This window comes from Pituophis catenifer, unplaced genomic scaffold (genome assembly GCF_029215685.1).
Source record: "Pituophis catenifer annectens isolate HBS135680 unplaced genomic scaffold, rPitCat1.0.hap2 SCAF_2, whole genome shotgun sequence".
In the NCBI taxonomy this organism is placed as follows: Eukaryota; Metazoa; Chordata; class Lepidosauria; order Squamata; family Colubridae; genus Pituophis; species Pituophis catenifer.
Genome location: NW_027256882.1, coordinates 25,720,721 through 25,743,755, shown reverse-complemented (window position 1 = coordinate 25,743,755; position 23,035 = coordinate 25,720,721). Strand labels below are relative to the sequence as shown.

Below are 23,035 nucleotides of genomic sequence, written 5' to 3'. Positions count from 1 at the left end.
CTCCACAGACGGTGGGAATCTTACGGACGGTGATTGCGAGATGTGCCATGTGGTCACCAAAGGAGCGACTGATGCACAAGTGGATGGTGGCAGTGGGGTGCTCTGTAGGCGACGGTGGGGAACCAGTGCAGGAGTATCAGACCCAATTTGGGGAGGTGGGAGAAAGAGAAGAAGAGACAGAAGGGGAAAAAATTGAGAGCCTGCCAGAGAGAGAACTAGAAGTGGGCAAAAAAAGAAGAGAGAAAAATAAAAATAAAACTTTTTCAATTCCAGCCAATGGTAGCATGGCCTCTCCTCATTGGGGGGGGGGGGAAGTGGCCTGCTGTCTGGCAAAGGGGTGGAGCTCCTGCCCACTGGAGGGAGAGCTGCCCATTATCTGGTCACCAGGTGAAGTGACCTTTTGCTCTCTCCGCACCAGTGCCTGGTGAATTATCTCATGCAGCTAATTGTCCCATGTGGGATAGCAGCCAAGGAGAGTTTTCCTGCAGGGAATCACAGGCAGCAGGGGACAAAGGGGTGAAGTAGGGCCAGCAGCTATGGATGCCTGGGGTGTGTGGAGCCTGTGGAGATGCAAGGCTGATGGTAGGTCAGCTGGTGTCGGGGGGGGCATGGTGGGTTGGCTGAGGTGGGGGTCCCGAGGTGAAGCAGCCATGGCAATGTGGCAGCGGCCAATTGTCCTAGACATGGTGTCAGCGTCCCAGCACTGACATATATAAGGAGAGGAGAAGCTTGAACTTTTGCCTACTTTAGTCCTTTGAAGATTCTGTCTCCTCGGAGATGGGAGGGGGAGACATTCCTGTGATCTGACGGAGAAGGGATGAGGAAAGTGGCTTGGAAGATAGCCAATGAGACGCAGAGAATTGGGGATCGGAAAGGGAGGGATTGGGGGGCAAAGGTCAGTACTGACTGCGAAAGAGCCAGGGACAGATCACTATGCTCAATAAAGAGAAAATTTCCTCAAAGATCGGCAGTTTGGAAATTCATTTATTTTGAGATAGCATCGAAACCTGACACATGGATCAGTCAAAGTCAAATTTTCCCTTGCCTCCTGGACAACTCTAATCATTTCCCAGTTAAAGTCAAAGAGGATCATGGGAGGTTGAGAAGTGGAATGGATGGGATGATTTACATTCAACAAGCCTCCCAACCCAAAATAGACTTGTTGCTTTACACACAATCTTAAACGGTGCTGTTATTTAGAAGTGGGAAGGGACATGAGATCAATCTCACAACACTCACTCTACAGAGGTGCCCCAGCTCTTTTCCCTGGTCACATATGGAAGACTGTGAATTCTATTGCTGAAACAAGTTTCTGTGGACTTAAATTCAGGACCCGGAAACCAATAAACCAGGCTCACTGCAATTATTATTTATTCAGTGTACACTGGAGGAATTTCTCTCCAGAAAATACCGGGAGGGAATTCTGTAGACAAAAGGATGCACTCATCTTTATACATTTCAGAAAAGGACGACAAATATATATGCATATTTAATAGATCATGTAAGCATGAATATTCATAACAAGCAAGCCTTAGGTTATTTCCCAGACCATCTACTATTACTATCCTCAAGAAAGAGTTATTGTCTAAATCAAAAGAAACATACCAGGTTCATTGTCATAGCAGTTTTGAAACAATGTAGGGAGAAATGAGGGTATCAAGGTTGCCCCATTAATTCCTTCTATATTTCTAACTTGTAACATACTTTCACTCCTCCAATAACTTGTTTTCCTCACAATCCTATCTTCCAGCTATTCTTTAATTATTTCAAGCAAAAGTGTTGGCTCCCTCTAGTATGGAGAGTACAGCTTGGATCATTTTCTAGGTTTGGCCTGCTGGGACATGTTGAGAATTGAAATTCCTCTGTCTCGCATTTATATATTTCTTCTGGTCATAAGTTGCTCCTTTGTATTCAGATCTGGTCTCAGAATGATGATGTAGCACTTGGGAATGAAGATGCAGCCCAGCAGACCAGCACTGGAGGCCAAGATGGAGAAAACCTGCACAGCCACCATGTATTTCCCTTTGGTGCTCAGGTAGGTGGGCAAGAAGGAGACCCAGACGCTGCAGAAGACCAGCATGCTGAAGGTGATTAGCTTGGCCTCGTTGAAGGCCCCTGGCAGGTTCCAAGCCAAGAAAGCCACCATGAAGCAAATGGCAGCAAGGAAACCTATGTAGCTGAGAACAACATAAAACATGGTGACAGAACCTTCATTACATTGAAGGATCATCTCTCCAGGCTGGGAGTGCAAGTCAGAGTCAGGGAAAGGAGGAGAAACTGCAAGCCAGATTGTCTTTATAATGCCTTGGTAAGGCCACACACACACTTCATCCTGAAGATGAAACTCAAATATTTTGGCCACCTAATGAGAAGGAAGGACTCACTGGAGAAGAGTTTAATGTTGGGAAAGATTGAGGGCAAAAGAAGAAGGGGATGGCAGAGAACAAGGTGGCTGGATGGAGTCACTGAAGCAGTAGGCATGAGCTTAAATGGACTCCAGAGGATGGTAGAGGACAGGAAGGCCTGGAGGAACGTTGTCCATGGGATCGTGATAGGTCGGACATGACTTCACAACTAACAACAACAAGGCCACACTTGGAATACTGCATTCAGTTTTGGTCGCCATGATGTAAAAAAGATGTTGAGACTCTAGAAAGAGTGCAGAGAAGAGCAATAAAGATGATTATGGGGCTGGAGGCTAAAACATATGAAGAATGGTTGCAGGAACTGGGTATGTCTAGTCTTATGAAAAGAAGGAGAGACATGATAGCAGTGTTCCAATATCTCAGGGGCTGCTACAAAGAAGAGGAAGTCAAGCTATTCTCCAAAGCACCTGAGGGTAGAACAAGAAGCAATGGGTGGAAACTAATCAGGGAAAGAAGCAACTTAGAACTAAGGAGAAAGTTCCTGACAGTTAGAACAATTAATCAGTGGAACAACTTGCCTCCAGAAGTTGTGAATGCTCCAACACTGGAAGTTTTTAAGAAGATGTTGGATAACCATTTGTCTGAAATGGTGTAGGGTTTCTTGCCTAAGTAGGGGGTTAGACTAGGAGACCTCCAAGGTCCCTTCCAACTCTGTTATTCTATATATTCTATATTCAGGCAACACATCTTTTTCAGTTAAACCCATGGCCTTGGAAACTAGGGAAGACTGATTTACTTCATCACCTTATCCCAAATCTCAAGGCAATCTGAACTGACTTTGGCCCTGATGGAAACCCTTGACAGAATATCGATACAAAGCAATGTCTTCTGTAAACCATCTGAATACTCAGACAAACTTTATTCTAAAGAGAGCTCCAGCTATGAGTAAAGTGGGAGAGGGAGAGATCTTTCCATTTCTCCCTTCTGCTGTTTCTTGAAGGAAGTGAGGGAAGAACAGGGAACGTACCCTCAGTGTTCTGTCCTCCCCTGTTTGGACTTTAGCTCCCATTTTTCCCCTGCAATAGGATGTTTATTTATTTTTATTTATTGGAATAAAAACGAGAACAAGAATAAGAGAATAAAAATACAATGACAGGGACAATAGGCACGTTAGTGCACTTATGCACGGCCCCTCTACTGACCACTTAAGTATGAAGTAAGGTCCATGGAAACCAATTTGTGACTGAAACTGTGAAAATTTGTAGCGGAGACAACTGAATCAGGTAGGGCATTCCAGACTTTGACAACTCTAAGAAATCATATTTTTTACAGTCAAATTTAGAACGATTTATTGTTGCAAAGAATCCTGGCCTCTCGGCAGCTTCCAAAAAAAGTGGGCTCTTCCTGCAGCTCCCCAGCTAAATTTGGATAGCAAAGCCTTAGAATTGACCTTTTCTATCATAGATTCTTTCCCATTCACATGACAGACTCCTGAAACCTTCCCATTTGGAGGCCAGCAGGTCCTGTGGCTTATTTGGATGAGAGATTTGGTCTCAGGCTGTTTTCTACCTTCTTTCCTGGATCAAGTTTTGATAGAGGGTGTTGAGTCTCCCAGGTGCTGTTTTGTAGTGGGGTCAGTCCTTTTGGGACATGTCCAGAAAGGCTGTTGGGAGGGTGATGACTCAACACTGAAGACATAGAGTTCTGAGGCTCCACAAGGATTATGATGTCATCCAGGGGTGGGCTTCAAAAAATTTAGCAAGGGGTTCTCTGCCCGGTTGATGGGTGGGCATGGCCTAGTCCAGGGGTCTGCAACCTGTGCCTATGAAGCCACATGTGGCTCTTTCATCCCTCTGCTGCGGCCCCCTGTTGCTCAAAAGAGGTGGGTGTCACAACCGCCAATGTGTGACGCAATTTATTGAGCTTTTCGACCCATCTTTTTCTTGGGGAGTTCAAAATGTTTTTGTTGCATGCAGAAATAAAAATTTGTTTTCTCTGTAGCAGTTCACTGATTACATAAATGCAACACACTATACTTTTTATATACATAGCATAAAGGTAAAAAATGATATATGCAGTGTTATCTTCATTTTAGATGTCAAAAGGCTTTTGTGGCTCCCGGTGTTTTCTTTTTTGTGGGAAATGGGTCCAAATGGCTCTTTGAGTTTTTAAGGTTGCTGACCCCTGGCCTAGTTGGCCTCCTGAATCATGGGGGGGGCATTTTTGTCTTCCGCGGATTCTGGAGGCACTCTGGAGGCCGGAAATGGGCCTCCAAACTTCCCAAACTTCCGGTAGACCTGTTTTCCACCCTCCCTGAGCCTCCGCACATGCCCTGCACTTACCTGCATCCAAAATGGGCTGTGTGGGGACTCCTGGGAGGGGCAGGGTAGGATGGGTGGAGCCAGCCAGGAGTGGGATTTGAGGGTTCTCTGAACTGCACAGAATCTTAGCTAGAGATTCTCATGAACCCTTGCAAACCCCCACCCCTGATGTCACCTAACAACTGCAGAAATAACTGGGGAAAGTCATTCAGAGTGTTGCCACAGGGGGTCGTACGCATTTTCTTAACACCCTCAACTAATTTCAACAATGTCACAAAGAGAAAGAGAGCATGTTCACACAGGCTTAGATTTCCATATTCATCCCATCTAAGGAGAAAAACTCCTGCCCCCTCCCTTTGGGGAAACTCGTCTCTTCTGCAGCTGTTTTATGCTAATCTCATTTCTTATCCTGTCCTTCACTAGTTCATGGCAACTTTAATTATTAATTTGTTTATTTTACTGCTTGATGATTATGTTAGAATTTAATTTCATTAGTTCTGCACTATTCCTAAGTTTATTTGGGAGCCGAGGTGGCGCAGCGGTTAGAGTGCAGCACTGCAGGCTACTTCAGCTGACTGCTAGCCGCAGTTTGGCAGTTCAAATCTCACCGGCTCAAGGTTGACTCAGCCTTCCATCCTTCCAAGGTGGGTAAAATGAGGAGCCAGATAGTTGGGGGCAAGAGGCTGACTCTGTAAACCGCGTAGAGAGGGCTGTAAAAGCACTATGAAACAGTATATAAGTCTAAGTGCTATTGCTATCATTTCATCTGATTTTAAATAATTTATTTGTCAAACTGATACACAGGAAGCATACAAGCCAAATAATAACAGCATTAATGTTACGAACCCTAAGAAACAGTTTTAATATTACTTCCTTATTTTTACTATTAGATGTTCCTTAGTGTTTAGATCTGGCCTCAGGATGATAATGTAGCATTTGGGGAAGAAGATGCATCCCAGCAGTCCAGCACTGGAGGCCAAGATGGAGAAAACCTGCACAGTCACCATGTATTTCCCTTTGGTGCTCAGATAGGTGGGCACGAAGGAGATCCAGACACTGCAGAAGACCAGCATGCTGAAGGTGATTAGCCGGGCTTCATTGAAGGCCCCAGGAAGGTTCCTGGCCAGGAAAGCTACAATGAAGCAAATGGAAGCTAAGAAACACATATAGCCAAGGACAACATAAAACATGGTGACAGAGCCTTCATTGCATTGAAGGATGATTACTCCAGGTTGAGAGTGGAAGTCAGAGTCAGGGAAAGGAGAAGAAACCGCAAGCCAGATGGAGCAGATGATAATTTGGACAGCAGAACAAGAAAGGATGATGGAGTTGGCCAAGCTCTTCCCCAACCATCTTCTCACCCTGTTCCCTGGCTTTGTGGCCAGGAAGGCCAGCACCACTGTGATTGTTTTGGCCAACATAGAAGATACAGCTACTGAGAAGACAATGCTGAACACAGGTTGTTGGAGAAGGCAGGTGGCTTTTCTTGGTTTTCCAATGAAGAAAAAGGAGGACAAAAAACAAAGGAGCAGGGAGACCAGCAGGATGTAGGAGAGGTCACGGTTGTTGGTTTTGACAATGGGAGTTTCTCGGTATTTAAGAAATATGATTAAAACAAAACCTGTGGTCAGGAACAAGAACAGGGCAAAGGAGGTCAGGGTAAGGCCAAGATGTTCCTCATAGGAAAGAAAGTTCCTTCTTTTGGGGACACATTGTATTTGGTTCTTGGTTGGAAATTGGTCATCTGGGCACTTGGTGCATTTTTCAGTATCTGAGAAAGAAAAAAGAAAGAAATATTCTTTTTATATCTCTTTTCATATTTCAATTAACATATTTTTCGTACTATAAGACACACCTAAATTTAGAAAAGGAAAACAACAACAAAAAAATTTTGGCCTCCCTTTTTTTGTCCCTTTTCCAGTCTTTTTTTGGCTTGTTTCTGGGGCTTTTTTCAGCCCATTTTTGAGGCTTTTTTTGGCCCCTTGGGGGGGCTTTTTTGGCCCATTTTCAAGGCTTTTTGCAGCCCATTTTGGGGGCTTTTTCTGCCCCCCAAAATGGCTTTCTGGGGCCATTTTTGAGGCTTTTTGGGGCTGTTTTTTCCAAAAAAACCAGCCCGAAAAAAGCCCGTAAACAGGCCCCAAAAGCCTTGAAAACAAGCTTTAAAAAGCCCTGAAAACAGGCCAAAAAGCCCCTAAAATGGAACCAAAAAAGCCAAAAAACCAGGCCGAAAAAGCCTAAAAAATGGGCCAAAAAGGCCCGAAAACAGGACGTGCAAAGGCCAAAAAATGGCTGGTGGGTGGGTGGGGCTTCAGTAATATTCAGTCTATAAGATGCACAGACATTTTGGGCCACTTTTGGGTGACAAAAAAGTGCAACTTATAGTCCGAAAAAATATGTTAAATCTTCTTTGGATGAGAGCTGATACTGAGAGACAGGAAAGCCATAGCAAAGGGGAAATATATATGTTTGTCCGACTTCTAATTTTAAACCAAACTTTAGACAGTTTGCAATCTAACAAACCCCAATATATACAATGATTAAAAACAGGAACAAAAAATGAAACTCCCAAAAAGAGAGATTCCTGGCATCACAACCATCCTTCACTCCGAGAACTCACCACAGGAAACAGGAAGTGACTACTGCATGAATAAGCCTCCTAAGCCCAGGAAAGAGCAGAGATGGTGCAAAAGTAGAACCTGTTTAAAGACTCCTCTAGACAAGGCTGCCCCCTGCACATCAAGCTGAAGCCGAGACTCCAGGAGGACCCCCAAATTTTGCACCATTTCCATTCAGGGGAATGTAATCCCATCCACCATGAGAGATGGCTTTTCACACAGAAGGCCACTCCAACGGACCAAAGCTGACCAAACTGACCAAAGGTGGTTCCTCTTATCCAGATCCATACTACTTCAATGTGTTTGGCATCACAACCATAACACCTGCCCAGTTATGGATCATGTACTAATGATACCACACCTCATGGATCCAAATGACCCCAAAATGCCTTGAAAACAGGCTAAAAAAAGCCCTGAAAATGGGCCAAAAAAGCCCCTAAAACAGAACCAAAAAAAAAAGCCTCGAAAACAGGCAGAAAAAAGCCTAAAAAAATGGGCCAAAAAAGGCCCGAAAACAGGGCATGTGGAGGCCAAAAAACGGCTGGCAGGTGGGTGGGGCTTCAGCAATATTCAGTCTATAAGATGGACAGACATTTTTGCCCACTTTTGGGAGACAAAAAAGTGCATCTTATAATCCAAAAAATCTTCTTTGGATTTTATCCTCAATAACATGAAACCATCAATGAAGAAAGGAAAACCATTGGAAACCATTGCCTCCCACTCCACACCCTGAAGATAATCTGGAATTATTGGTTGATGGTATCAAAACCCACTGAGAGATCCAGAGGGGACAGGATGTTTGCATATCCTCAACCAGAGCTCTCCAGAGGTCATCTTCAAGAGGAACCAGTTCAATCTCCATACTGTACCTCAGTCAGCTGGGTTTTGTACCTAAGAACCAAGCATGCCTTCAAAAAACCTACATGAAAGTTGTCTTACACAGTTTGGGCCATGTATAGACTTCTAAAAAAGATGTACACTGCCTCCTCATTCAAACCAGATGAAAATACCACTCTTATTTAGGAAAGAGGTACTTCTAATTCCAATGTGGATTTAGCCCAAACATTTGAAGCCCTCTGGAAATCTTTCAAGAAGTTGGGGATCACCCAGTAAGAGGGACCTGCTTCATTGGTTGCATCTTGTGTAACACCTTGATTTATTCCACTCTTACAATCTTGCTTTTTTTTTTTTTTTTAGTTTCATTACTGTAATGTAGTTCTGGGACATTTTATTGTTTGTTTTATTGTATGCTACCAAGAAACACTTTCTGTGAGATGGGTGGCCATATAAATTTGATAAATAAATACATAAATAAAATATTTTATATAAGCAAAAAGAACATTAATTCCTAATGGAATTGAAGAAGATAAATTCAGTTTTTATCTATCTTTGCAAAGTATTTAGTTTTTGGATGTGAGAAGATAAAGCAATCTATTTCCATTATTCAAATCTCTAGTGCCGCATAATGGGGTGAGTTCCCGTTACTTGTTCCAGCTTCTGCCAACCTAGCAGTTTCAAAGCATGTAAAAAATGCAAGTAGAAAAATAGGTACCACCTTTGGTGGGAAGGTAACAGCGTTCCATGTCCCTTTGCCATTTAGTCATGCCAGCCACATGACCAATGAGATGTCCCGGGACAGCGTTGGCTTTTTGGCTTTGAAACGGAGATGAACACCGCCCCCTAGAGTCAGGAATGACTAGCACATAGGTGCGAGGGGAACCTTTACCTTTGCCTCTTTTAACAATTTTAAATATTGAATGATTTCCACATTGGTATAAGTGGATGGATCCAGTAGGCTTTTCTTTCAGTGTCACCCACCTTCCTGAGTGGAGATGGTCCCCTCTGGACAAGGAACACAGTCATAGCAGCAAACTGGTTCCCCTTCCCGAATCTGCTTGAAAAATCCAGGATGACAATTTTCCACACATTGGGACTGAGGCAGAGACTAAGCAAAAAGCAAAAAAACAAGGAATGCCAAAGAAATTGTATTATAACTCAACATCCAAGGAAAATTGCATATATACATGAACATTAGCTAAGTAGTTTCTGGGCTTCACTTAGGTAAATATGAAACCTCTAATTCCAATTTTTTGTAGGAAATGCTGCTGCCCTACAAAGAGACCTTGACTGTGTGTCAGAATGGTCAAACAATTGGCAACTCCAAATCTCAACCAACAAATGCTCTGTCTTACACATTGGCAAAAAAATAAAATAAAATAAAAAATCAGAACATCAAGTACAAGCTGGACGGATATGACCTCGTAGACGACCCTCATTCTGTCAAGGACCTTGGAGTACTCATCTGTAATGACCTAAGTGCCAGAGCTCACTGTAAAAGCATTGCCAAAAAGGCATTAAGAGTTGTTAACCTAATCTTGCGAAGTTTCTTCTTCAGTAATATTGTACTGCAAACTAGGGCATACAAAACCTTTGCTAGACCAATTCTCGAATACAGCTCATCTGTCTGGAACCCGCACTGCATTTCGGACATTAATACAATTGAGTAAATCTAGACAAATTTCATGAGAAGAGTCCTCCACTCCTCTGCTCACAACAGAATACCTTGTGCCACCACGCTTGAAATTTTGGGCTTAGACAACTTAGAACTACACTGCCTTTGGTCTGACCCAAGCGTAGTACTCAAAATTATCTGCTACAACATCCTACCTGTCAATGACTACTTCAGCTTCAACCGCAATAATACACGAGCACACAAGAGATACAAACTTAAGGTAAATCGCTCCAAACTCGGTTGCAGAAAATACGACTTCAGCAACAGAGTGGTCAATGCCTGGAATGCACTACCTGACTCTGTGGTTACTTCCCCAAACCCCCATAACTTTAACTTTAGACTGTCTACTGTTGATCTCACCCCATTCCTAAGAGGTCTGTAAGGGGCGTGCATAAGCTCACCATCCCTGTCCTACTGTCCCCATTTATTTGTATCCTTATCCGGTATTCATAATCATGCTTATACTTATATCTTATACTTATATCTTGTCAGATGTAAATGCCTTATTCTCTAATGTGTAAATAGTATATGAACGGGGTGTCAGGGGTTAACTTATTCTTCACTTCTTAATGTATTCATAATTCACCACTCCCATATCTAGCTCCACCCATTGTATATATAAGGAGCTGTATGCACCCATTTTCCTTGCTTCTATCTGTGAATATTCAGTGAATATAGAATGCCTAATGTAAATAAAAGGAGAAATATTTAAACCTTTAACTCTTACTAAATTTATTGAGTCTGATCCTGAAAATATTGCAACAATCTGGTAGCAGAGGATGGTTAATTGACTCAATAAAAAATTTAAAAATGTCTAAGAGAGCTAGGCCCAACACCAGGGCATACAGCAAAGAAATGGAAACGGACCAAGAAATAATCGACGAATCCACAAACGCGATTTCGAGAGAATCCAAAGAATATACCACTGAAGACGAAGAAATAATAGATGAAAATGATGATCGGGAAGAAATCGAAATAGAAAACAACGAACTCAGGTCAGAGATATTAAAACTATTAAAGAGTCAGAAGAATGATGAAAGCCTCATCGCGAACCTCCAAGACATGCTGAAGAACAGCGGAGCAGCGAGAGAGAAGCACATCACTAATGAAAAACCAAAAGACCCAAAAATAGTGAGTGATATGACTGCAGAAAAAAATACTGTGAAGAAGAAAAACGGTGATCCCGCGCGAAATTTTGAATGGCAGCCATCTTGGTTTCAACAGACCTCCAGGGTGAGTGAAGCAGAGCCAATCAGAAAACTCAATTCAAAATTTCTGGCGCGAAAAACATTATCAGACAACGAAAACGAAAAAGAAGATTCAAACACCTCAGAAGAATCAGAATCGGAAAGTGAAGGTGATTCAACAAATAATCAGATAAAATCAGCAATGAAAACGCTTTTTGCTGCATTTGGGCCAAAACTAAAAATTACCAAAAAGTTAACTAAGAAGCGAGCGAGCAAGCCAGTGCCTCAAGACCTAACCGCTCCCATCCTGACTACAAGAGCGCCGACGCCCGAACCCAGAGAGCCCTGCCGATACCGCCCCACGCCACAGACCGAAGCAAGCACCAACGCTCTCAAAAGAAGAGGAAGAGCAGCCACCATCGTCAGGACTCCCAAGATCGAGCCAGAGACCGATTCGTCTGAGGAGGAGCAGAACGAGCGAGCCGCAACGACGAGAACCTCTCACGACAACTCCAGGGACGAAATGGACAACGCGCATGCGCAAGACTACGCAGACGGTCCGGGAAGACATGAATTGCTGAGAAGACCATGCAGGCTCGTTGCGAGCATCCCCATGCCGTTTTGTAACTTTCAGCATTTACGAGACCACGGACTACCTCAGGTTGTAAGTAATGGACCTAATAATGTCGGAAATTTACCAGGTGACTTCCCAAAGCTGAGGATAGATGGCATTAATTTACAAGAATGGTATCAGCAGCTCCAGGTTGTCTTTATGAAAGAAAACTTACTGTTTTTTATCACTAGTCCCCCAAAAAGACCTTGGACTCTAAAATTAGATTGTTTACATCATAGAGCATTTTTCTTATTAATTTCTAGTATATCTCCTGCAATGTATCACAGCATTAAGCAAAATCTGACTGTTTCAGAAATTATTCAATGCATGTTCAATTTGTTTCACAGTGACAGTGTAGCTACTTACCACAAGGATGTCTAAAGATTTCTTTTCATCTAGGATAAAACCAGGGGTTTCCATAAGTGAGCACTTAATATCTTTAAACAAAATAAGAGCTGAACTGCATTTAAGGGGGGAGGTGATTTCAGACCAAACAATGAAAAGTGTTATCATCAACTCACTTGACCCATCATGGGATAATTATATGTCACACTTAGACACAATCAATCTAGGATACTTATCCATAGAAAGTCTATCCAATAAGTTAATAGCAGAAGACAATTCAAGAAGGAATCGTTCTAACAATCACATAGAACACAAACCATATAGAAAAGTAGCTTTTCAAGAAAAATATAATGAGACTTTTAGATGTCACAACTGCAGATCCAGGGAACACAATAGAAGAGATTGCCCCAAAATTTCAAAAGAAAGACATAGGTCAGAATATAGAAACAAATACAATTATAGACAGTCTTCCATGGATAGACATAGATATAGAAGCCCACCAAATTACAAAGAGAATAGAGGGGACAGAGATAATTCAAAGGATAGAAAATCTGGTTCACTGAATGGGTTAAATAAACAAGACAACATTAACATACAGCAGAATGAGAACAATAATTGGCTTATTGATTCTGGAGCAACTAATCACACCACTAATAACAAAAATATATTATCTTCATTTGTAAAAGATAAATTTGTAATAAAGGTAGCTAACCAAGAAAAGGTTCAAGTATTAGGTAGAGGGAATGTAACCTTACCTGGCCTAGGAAAAATAGAGGGGGTATTACTAATACCTGAAATACCTCATAACATACTAAGTGCCATAAAACTAAGCAGGGATTCTGATATTAACATTGTTTTTTCTAAAGGAAAAGCGACTTTGGAGAAAAATAAAATAGACATAGGCACTGTGATGATTAAAGGAGGCCTACCTTATCTAATAACAAAGGAAAAATGGTTGCACAACATTGATTCAAATATGGAAGATTGTATTGAAGTAGATGATGAAAAAATTAGCAACAGTGACAATGATGAATGTAAAATATCTCATGATCACAAAGATGCACATAATGAAAAAAAACCAAAAATAGGCAAGCCAATTCATGATGAGTGTGCTCACATCTTACATAGGAAGTTAGGACATGCCAGTTTTCCTGTAGTACAAAAAATGACAGAACACGCAGAAGGTGTTAAAATAAAAAATTGTGAAAACTATTTGGAATGCTCAGTATGTAAATCTACAAAACTAAAAACTAGCCCCAGGCCAAGAAAATCTACTAGGTCAACCAACAAAATTTTTGATTTAGTACACATGGACTTAGTTGGTCCACTAACTCCATCAATCACTTATAGAAAACGTTACTTCTTGACCATAGTGGACGATTATAGTCGCTATGGATTTGTTTATACATTAAAACACAAAGATGAAACCTTTCAGAAATTTAAAGAATTTTATAAACGCATAGAAACACAACACAATATCAAAATAAAACAAATCATGACAGATAGGGGATGTGAATTCATGTCTAAAGAATTCTCCCAATGGTTGAAGGACAAAGGAATGTTACATTACACATCTAGTCCATTTTCTGCGTTTCAGAACGGAATTGCAGAGAGGAAGAACTCAACATTACAAACCATGATTAGATGCACATTGGAAGATGCTGGCTTAAGCAAACAATTCTGGTCAGAAGCCCTACATTATTCCAATTACACACAGAATAGAACCTGGTCCAGCATTATAAATAAGACACCATATGAAGTGATGTATAATAGGAAACCAAAATTGGCACACATGCACATATTTGGAGTCACTGCAGACGTACACATACCTAAGCAATTAAGAAGAAAGGGAGAAAACGTGTCCAGAAGACTCAGATTTATGGGATACGAGACAGGCACTAAAGGGTACAGATTCATTGATAATAATAACAAATTTATAGTTTCCAGAACAGCTGTGTTCCATGAGCAGGCCAACTGGTCTAAAATACATCTTAATGAAATATTTCCAAGTAACAACAAAGATACAAAATCTCAAGAGAAAGGGACTATAGAAAAGCAAAACATCAACAAACATAGAAACAAAACCAAAACATGGACAAATAGCCAACACAAAATAAAGACAGATACACTAACAAAAAAGGAAGCAAGATATTTGCATGATAATAATAGTAAACCTGAAAAAACAATTAGAAACACCAGAAATCAGATGCCAAATAAATACAAAGATTACATAATGCATATGGATGGTGAGTCAACTACACCTAATACATATGAGGAAGTGTTAAAACTTCCTCGTAAAGAAAAAGAAAAATGGGAATTAGCAATGAAAAAAGAGATGGAAAGTTTACAAGGATTAAACGTATTTACACCTGCAATTGCACCAAAAGATAAAACAATTATTGGTACTAGGTGGATATATAAAATTAAAAACTTAGAGGGAGGCAATACCCTATACAAAGCTAGACTAGTTGCACAAGGTTATGCACAGAAATATCCGGAGGACTATACTGACACATATTCACCCACAGTAAGAACTGAGAGTGTCAAAACAGCTCTAGTAGTAGCATCAGCACTCAATCTCGATGTATTCCAATATGACATACAGACTGCGTATCTACACGCAAAACTAGATAAGGAAATATATGTAAGAGCACCTCACAGTCAATACACAAACAAGAATGAGACTTGGTTGTTAAACAAGAGTTTATACGGGTTAAAACAATCTGGTAAACGATGGTATGATTGTTTAGTAAAAGTACTTAAAACTATGGACTTCAATGCTACCACCGCTGATAACTGTTTCTTTGTCAAAAAGGGTGATGATTACATAGAGTTTGTATTGATTTATGTGGATGACATTTTATACATAGGAAAACATAAAGAGAGAAGAGAAACATTTGTAACTAAGCTAAATGAACATTTCTCATTGAAATCTTTAGGTAAAGTAAATAAGTATCTTGGTGTTCAAATTAATAAGACTAAAAGAGGATTCAAACTTACTCAGAGAGATAAGATCATAGAGCTCTTAAACAAATGCAATCTAAGTGATGCCAAACCTTGTGATACTCCTATGCAGACTGACTTTCTAAGAAATGCTGATGAATCATCCCCTGAATTCAAAGATAACACGTTTTATAGATCAGTCATAGGTTCACTTCTTTATATCTCCAATTGGACAAGACCTGATATCGCTTTACCCCTCAATTTATTATCCAGACATGTCAGCAAGCCAACAATGTACCACTGGGAAGCTGTTAAAAGAATATTAAGATATCTGAAAAATACATTAGACTTTTGTTTAATGTTAGAACCTAACAATAATAGAGAACCAAAGCTCACATGTTACGCAGATGCGGATTGGGCTGGAGACACCTCATGTAGAAAAAGTACATCTGGTTATATATTCCTCTTAAATGACTGTCCAGTTTACTGGTACACTGGTAAACAAGAATTAGTGGCCACTTCAACGACAGAAGCAGAATATGTTTGTTTATCTAAAGCTGCGAATAACCTTGTATGGTTTAATGATTTAATTTCAGATGTTTGGAAAAAACCTGCTTTACCTTTTGTTATGCATGAAGACAATAAAGCAGCTATTGAAATATCTAGATCTGACGCCATTGGACAAAGGTCCAGACACATAGATATAAAATTTAAACATGTGAGACAATTATCTCAGAATGGATTTATTAAAGCAGTGCATTGTGAAACTTCAGAACAATTAGCTGACATATTGACAAAGCCTTTACCTTCTAAGCAGCATAAATACTTGACTTCTAAGTTATGTGTTTTGTACTGTCCTGAATCTGAATGTAATTGGTGTAGCATAACGAATCGGCATTTAGAGGGGGATTTGTCAGATGTAAATGCCTTATTCTCTAATGTGTAAATAGTATATGAACGGGGTATCAGGGGTTAACTTATTCTTCACTTCTTAATGTATTCATAATTCACCACTCCCATATCTAGCTCCACCCATTGTATATATAAGGAGCTGTATGCACCCATTTTCCTTGCTTCTATCTGTGAATATTCAGTGAATATAGAATGCCTAATGTAAATAAAAGGAGAAATATTTAAACCTTTAACTCTTACTAAATTTATTGAGTCTGATCCTGAAAATATTGCAACATATCTTATACTTATACCAACACGGCCTGCGACGGGATCGAGTTTGACACCCCTGTTGTATGCAGTCCAAACATGAACAGGGGAACTGCTCAATTAAATTGCTTTCTTTTGGCTAATTGTGGGCAAGGATGAATTAGGGTTTTCAGAATCACAATCTTCAGCCCTTGAAGGATCTCTCACCTTTTATAGAGGTACCAGATTGCAAATTGGATACAAAAAAGTCCCGATCTGTATCCTAACAGTAACAGAGTTGGAAGGGACCTTGGAGGTCATCTAGTCCAACCCCCTGCTCACGCAGGAGACCTGTACTAGGGATTCGAACCGTTGAACTGCCAACCTTTCTGATCGACAAGCTCAGTGTTTTAGCCACTGAGCCATCTAGTCAGGCACCTATCCTAAAGAATTGTCATCCAGCATTCCATTCAACTTTGGTCAATATTACTGAAGCCATCCAAGCACTCTAAGATGACTATAAGTGTTATACTCCCACAGTCATTCTAAGGCATTGGAATACAGAGAAAACGCAGCAATACTTCACCCACCTTATTGAGCAGCTTCAGCTTTGACAGAGTATCTTTGTCGATAATAAGTCTTTGTCTTTCAAAAGTCCCCAGAATCTCTTCCATGGGTTCCTTCTTGGGATGAACCACCCAGGTCATGATGGCCAGATCTGATACTATCTCCCCATTTTGGTCCAAGTATAGTTTCTTCTGGGAAATATTGCAAAATTTGTTCTTGTTCAGAAAGGAATGAAACTAGAATGGAACATGCATGAATTTTAAAAGCAGAAAACTTGGTTTCTTACCTAACCGCATGGTCTTCTCACATTCAGACCATTCCTTCTACAGATGTCTAATTGGCAAATATGCTTAATAGGGAGAAGTGTTGCTACTATCTTCAAAAGTTAAAAAACAATCATATTTTGACAAAATATGTATTGACAGAATAAATAGGGAACACTCTGTAGCAGCTCACTGAGTTATTGTTAATCATGCCTATGCATAGGTATCTCCTCAACCAACCCTTAGCACTTGCTTGGAGCTACATAAGTGTCAACAGAATTCAAGAGGAGATTGAACCTAGTTTGCTCGTGACAACATAGGAATCTAGGTTTATCCCTCTTTTAATTCCAGTGTGAAGTTCTGTCGCTCCTTTTCCTAGAAATCGTTCAACTTCCTTGAATCCAAGGAAGAGATTAAAGGAGCTGATTTTAGCTTTAAGAACAGCAAAAGGAGAAGAGCCATGTTGGTTTATGGAAGGAGAAAATCAGGAGTCTACGATAACCAGTTCCAACTAACATAATCTTGATTAGAGATGGGATGATATAGCACCCTTCTAATAATTGAAAGATTAACAGAAGCTTAAAAACTGTTCGCTGTTATTCCAATTAGATACATCAAATGTTTTAACCATTTACAGTACAGGTAGGTTGAGATGGTTTTCCTTTTCTGATTAGATTCTTTATTTATTAGTTTGTCAAAGTATAAAGTACAAAGAAAAAAATATTGGAAAACTAAGAAAAGAGGAAGGGAAAAGAAAAAAAAATATGCTGTAAAGGGAGAAAAGCAGTGGTGGGATTCAGCCAGTTCTGTCTGGATCGCACGAACTGGTAGCAGCGACTGTGGGAGGCTCCGCCCACCCGCCCGGACGTAATGTGCAATTACTGCGCATGCGCAGAGGTCACATTTGTGCGCAATCACATTTGCGAACCGGTAGGGAAGGTAAGTGAATCCTTACCTGGATTCTGGAAAATCTGGAAAAAAGGAAGGAAAAAGGTACTGACTTCCAACTTGCTTTAGTTCAGTAGAAGAAAGTAACATCACAACCACAACTTTTTGCTTTCACACAACAGTATGCACAAGCTATTTCTGTGACAATAAGCCTATCTCCTTAACAAAATCAAGATTTCCTTTCAATTTTTTTTCCCTTGCAAGCACAAAATCCGGAAGCAATTTCAGAATAGAAACACGGTTAGATATATTCTCTTCTTTGGATAAAAGAATAAATTTGACCATCTCTGCTTCTCTGATGGTTCTCCTTTTCCTTTGGGTCCCTACTCAAAAGAAACTAAGTTTGATGGATCCTTGTCAGGACCCCATACCTGCCAGGGCTGCAGCTTTGGAGCCCCCAAACACTCTTCACCCCCCTTCCTTCTCTTCCTGCATCTGGAAGAATAGGCAGCATTTAAGGCATGGGCCAGAGCCTCAATGGCACTGTAAATATATTGGTTATTTGTGATCTGGATCCTGTTCCTTTTCTTTTGAGTCCCCAGTGGTGCTTTCTGGGTGCACCTTCTCCGCCCTTTGACAGAAAAGAAATGCTTTGAAAAAGAACAGAGAAAAGACTGATCTTGAAACTGAGGTTCCACAAAGAAAATTGATTCATAGGCATCATCTTTTGCCCTTTTTTTTGCTTGCAAAGAAAAGGACCAAACACTATGGACATATTTGAAAACTTTGTGCTTTTTAACTGAATGCATTCCCAAAGTTGTGGTGATCCAGACTTTCCCTTCAATGGATCCTGTCAAAACTTTAAGTGTTAAATGGAAAGGAAGAATTCTGTCCACAAGGGAATCATAGTTCATGAAGTGAACGAAGACGTTGACTTGTTTCCACTTAGAGATTGCGTCCCTAAATGTTTCTCTAGGTCTAGTTGTTGAGAATCGTTCTGATATAACAACACAAATTCCACTCCTGGCAACCAAAGGAGTAAAAGTCCTCATGAAATCCTCTCCATTCTCTGTGTCTGAAGCAAAGAGACCAATCAAGGTCCATCTGAAATGGAGGAGCACTTGGACAATCCCTGGATAGTGGAAGCCTTCTTTGGGCAGCATTTGGTGGAAAAAAGGGAACTGAATTTTATCAATCAGAGCCTCTGAAATAATTTTATAACGGATCTGAAAAAGCAATGAAAATGCTGTCATATTTGGGTTCTAATCAAGTCCAAAATAGTAGCTTTTAAGAAATCTATCTTAATTCTCATGCAGCTATATTGTTTGTTGATTATCACTTAGCCCTTTGTTGATTATCACTTAGCATTATCAAGATAAAGAACAGAAAACAACATAACAAGATTTTATATAAAAATCAAATAAAGAAACATATAGGAATAAAGAATGGAAATCATATTTCTTTTTCTCCAATTTGCCACAATCAGACCAACCTATGAACATCTCAACTGAACTGTTTTGTTCAAACGGAGGATTGAATTAAATGCAATTTTTGAATCATTATTATTCAGGAAATGTTTTACTATAGGGATGCCAATAGATCGTTTGTTTAATGTGCAGTCCAAACTACAGATCTCTCTGTGTTTTATACAACTGACATTCAAATAATACATTTGTTGCATCATTTATCTCTAGAGTTCCACAAATACAAGTTTGTTGATTATAAGGGACTTGGTTAAATCTTTCATATTTAACCATTGTGTCCAACTTCTCAAATCTTGCTTGAATAAATATTGGACTTAAATGTTTAGGCATTCCTGTGTTGAAATACTGAGCAATGTGGAAGGTACTTATGTAGCGGCTCATCTATTTCATTGTGCCAACCTTTCTGAGGGTGGCTATAACATTCTGTGCTTTGATATTTTGGATTCTTTGTGCAGCAATCATTTAGCTTATTCTTCAGTGTGCAGTAGCAGCTCCCAAAGCAATGGAGATGGTGTCAGGAGAGGATATGGCTGCTTTGATTCTTGTCTGCTCTCTTCTGTGCATTCTGATTCCCAGCCATGACACCTCCAATGGTTATGGTGAAAAGCAATTCCATAGAAACCTTATCGTTGGGTCTATAGCTCACCTACCACCAACCCATTCCCTTTACCAGATAGAAAAACACAAACACAAGCACAAACCTGGGGGACTTTGTAGGTGCCTACGAATGTTGACATCTGGATGGAGATGTCCCTTTTAGCTCCATCAACAAGAGCCAAAAGGTTGTCCTTTGTTCCACAGCTGTAGTTGGGAACATTGGCTTTTCCAGTAGAGAGCATGTCCAGCAAGGCATCTGAAGTGCCAATTGTGTTAAAATAGTTGTCACGGATGTTGTAGCCAAGAGTGAGATTGTGCAACAGCTGTGAATTCTTGTTGACCAGTTGAATTGCAAGAATATAGCGGAGGATTCTATATTGATCAGTAGATAACTTACTGAAAAAAAAATGTTCATTTTATAAGAATCAAAATTATCAATAGCAACAATGAAATGTTTTGTTTATTTATTCCTCTTTCTCTCCAGAAGCCTATTGACTCTCAAATCAATACTGTCCAATAGCAAAAGGAAATGATAGTCACCAGTTACTATTTAATTTGTATGAGCATTACAAAGATAAGATGGAGATTGCCCTCCGCTACGGTTAATAGTCACACAGATACCATTATTGTAGTAGTGCTGATTTTCATTTGTCCAGTAATTCAGATTCAAAATTATTAAATCATTAAAGTAAAACCACCGTAAAAGGAAGAGGATGTTTCATAACTGACACAGAAAAACAACTCTAAAAAACATCAACCTCTGATCCTTTAAGGATCATACACTCAATGTCAAGGAGCAGTCATAAAAATAGGGAAATGGACTGGACAAAGGCATCTACAACTATTTCTATCATTTTGATTTTCATTTATTTATTAAACGGTTAGGCCATCCATCTCCCCTTTTTGTTTAATTACTTTAAAAAAAATGCTGTCTTCAAATAATGAATTTCACCAGAAATTGAAGGAATTCAACTCCATCACACTGAATTGCTTACTAGATATGCTGACTATAAGGAATCATGTTGAACAGCAATATTACACGTGATATTTTGAAATCACTGACGACTACACTAATGAGATGGTCTCCTGGCCTGTAATAGCTCCATGGTTTTTTTCTGTTGTGGTGATCCAAACTCAGTGGGCACTTCATGCTAAGGTTGAAACAGACTTGCAGACACGTTAGCAACATCAAAAGCAGGAGCAGAAAGTTCAAATGCATAGGTCTGAATCAATCCCCCTTCTGCTTCTAAACAATAACAGAAGAGTTAAAAGAATTCAAAGCACCGTCACAAGACGGATATGCCAGTGGCTTTCCTGATACAGACAGAGACAAACTGAGCTTCACCTGGAAAGGAGAGAAAGTATATTTAACAGCATAGTACCCGCCTGTCCTAAATATTGTGCCACACAGAGTGTAAACTGAGTCATTTATCCTTTTCTGATGCAAGATCCCTTCCATGTTGCTTCAGTCTGATATTTATATCAAAGGCAATCACTGGAGAAGTAGCAGAAGAGGTCTTAAAGACTGGAATTATGAAAATTACAATGAGGAAGCTACTTCTCCTCTCCGGATCCTGAAGTTCGTCTAGGGCTCCATGCGCTGAGGGGTAGCTGGAGAAAAACATGTTAGTGAAAAGTTATGGATACAACCCTGAGGGCAGTGTTTTCTAGTAGTTGTGGTCCTTCCTGCCAGGACATGTCCAGAAAGTGATGCTGGAGGAAGATAGTTTAACACCCAGGGAATTCCAGAGGTGCTTTTCCAAAAGGCAACTGGATTTTCTTGTTCTTTCTTTTTCCTTGAAAACATTTTGCTGCAAATGAAGAAGCTTCTTGGATGAGAAGGGAAATGTTTTCAAGGAAAAACAACAACAAGAAAGTCCAGTTGCCTTTTGGAAAAAGCACCTTTGGGACAACCATGACATGAATGATTGAGAATCTCCATAGACAACAGCCAAGATCCTTCCCACAGTTATTGGCATTAAGTCAAGTTTCATCTAGTCTATATACCTCAGTGGTGAGATTCAATTTTTTTTTACTACCGGTTCTGTGGAGGTGGCTTGGTGGGCGTGGTGTTGGCTTGGTGGGCATGGCTTGTGGGCATGGCAGGGGAAGGATACTGCAAAATCCCCATTTCCACCCCACTCCAGGGGAAGGATACTGCAAAATAATTGTTTTGGGAACATGCACCCATGCACTGCTGCCAAAGATTCTTTGTGCCAAACATATAAGACAAACATGTCTTATATAACATGTAATATGGAGTTCATTGTTCATTGCTAAACTCCATAGTCTATTGACCAAATAATTGGTCAATTGGTTAAAATTGCCTCACCCCAATACAGCTTACTCATTCCTGCATCTGCTAATAATTTTGAGATAGCATCGAAGCCTGACAGAATCTTTCATAATTTGTGTAATACTCCATTCCTGCGTTCAACAACTCAATTCTCTGCTGGAATGTAGGGGTTCATTCTATGGGTTATATCTCTATGAGATTGCCTATGGGTAACCAATGCCTTTAGTCTTTGAATTAATTCTCATCCCAGAAGGTGTTCTTCATCCTGACCAATGATCAAGTTACTTCCTGCTATACTAGGGGTCAGCAACTTGCGGCTCTGGAGCCGCATGTGGCTCTTTCACCCCTCTGCTGCAGCTCCCTGTCACTCAAAATATGGGTCACAACTGCCAATGTGCGACACCCACCAGCACGCAATTTATTGACACCCCCCCATAGGCCAACCATGGATAAATCCAAGAAAAGAAAGATTTCAGAAGAAGTTTAATTCAGCTACATATGCTAGTTTTGTGGCTGCTCAAGAAATAGTCAGGCACGGAAAGGATTTTGTGGCTCCTGGTGTTTTCTTTTCTGTGGGAAATGGGTCCAAATTGCTCTTTGAGTGTTTAAGGTTGCAGACCCCTGTGCTATACAATCTTTTCAATGGGAGCAGCATCTGACCCAAGCACGAGTCAGATTCCATCAGTACCAGAAGGGGATACCTGGCACTACAGCCTATGAGCAGCTCCAAGCAGGAGTTTGGGTGCATCACAAAGTGGATCAGAGAAAGAACAGGCTGTCTCTAAGGTGGAAAGATCCATATCTGGTGCTATTAGTTACTCATAGCAGTGCCAAGTTTGAAGGCCTGACTTTGAGAATTCATCTAAATCACCTGAAGTGCCCTCCATTTTCAGAAACC

General features: G+C 40.4%; 1 protein-coding gene and 1 pseudogene across 1 annotated transcript; one reads left to right on the top strand and one right to left on the bottom strand.

Moving 5' to 3' along the window:
- The window catches only part of LOC139311899 (zinc finger protein 420-like), a 285,827-nt pseudogene that overhangs the window by 29,193 nt on the left and 233,599 nt on the right, over nucleotides 1–23,035 (top strand).
- Nucleotides 1,874–21,060, bottom strand: LOC139313458 (vomeronasal type-2 receptor 26-like). The gene is made up of 7 exons (XM_070939065.1): nucleotides 20,837–21,060; nucleotides 19,946–20,237; nucleotides 18,192–18,986; nucleotides 16,633–16,845; nucleotides 9,121–9,247; nucleotides 5,889–6,458; nucleotides 1,874–2,208 (listed from the first exon to the last, which is right to left on the bottom strand). The coding sequence occupies exons 1-7, from the start codon at nucleotides 21,058–21,060 to the stop codon at nucleotides 1,874–1,876; spliced, it is 2,556 nt and encodes an 851-aa protein (XP_070795166.1).

Bases quoted from the DNA above. Each gene is read 5' to 3' on its own strand.
- LOC139313458 (XM_070939065.1), bottom strand. From the start codon at position 21,060: ATGCATTTGAACTTTCTGCTCCTGCTTTTGATGTTGCTAACGTGTCTG. The intron at 20,238-20,836 runs GTAAGCAATTCA...TTTTTTTTTCAG, and splicing joins CCTTATAGTCAGCATATCTA to TAAGTTATCTACTGATCAAT. The intron at 9,248-16,632 runs GTGGGTGAAGTA...CTTTTTGCTTAG, and splicing joins AGCTGAAGCTGCTCAATAAG to TCTCTGCCTCAGTCCCAATG.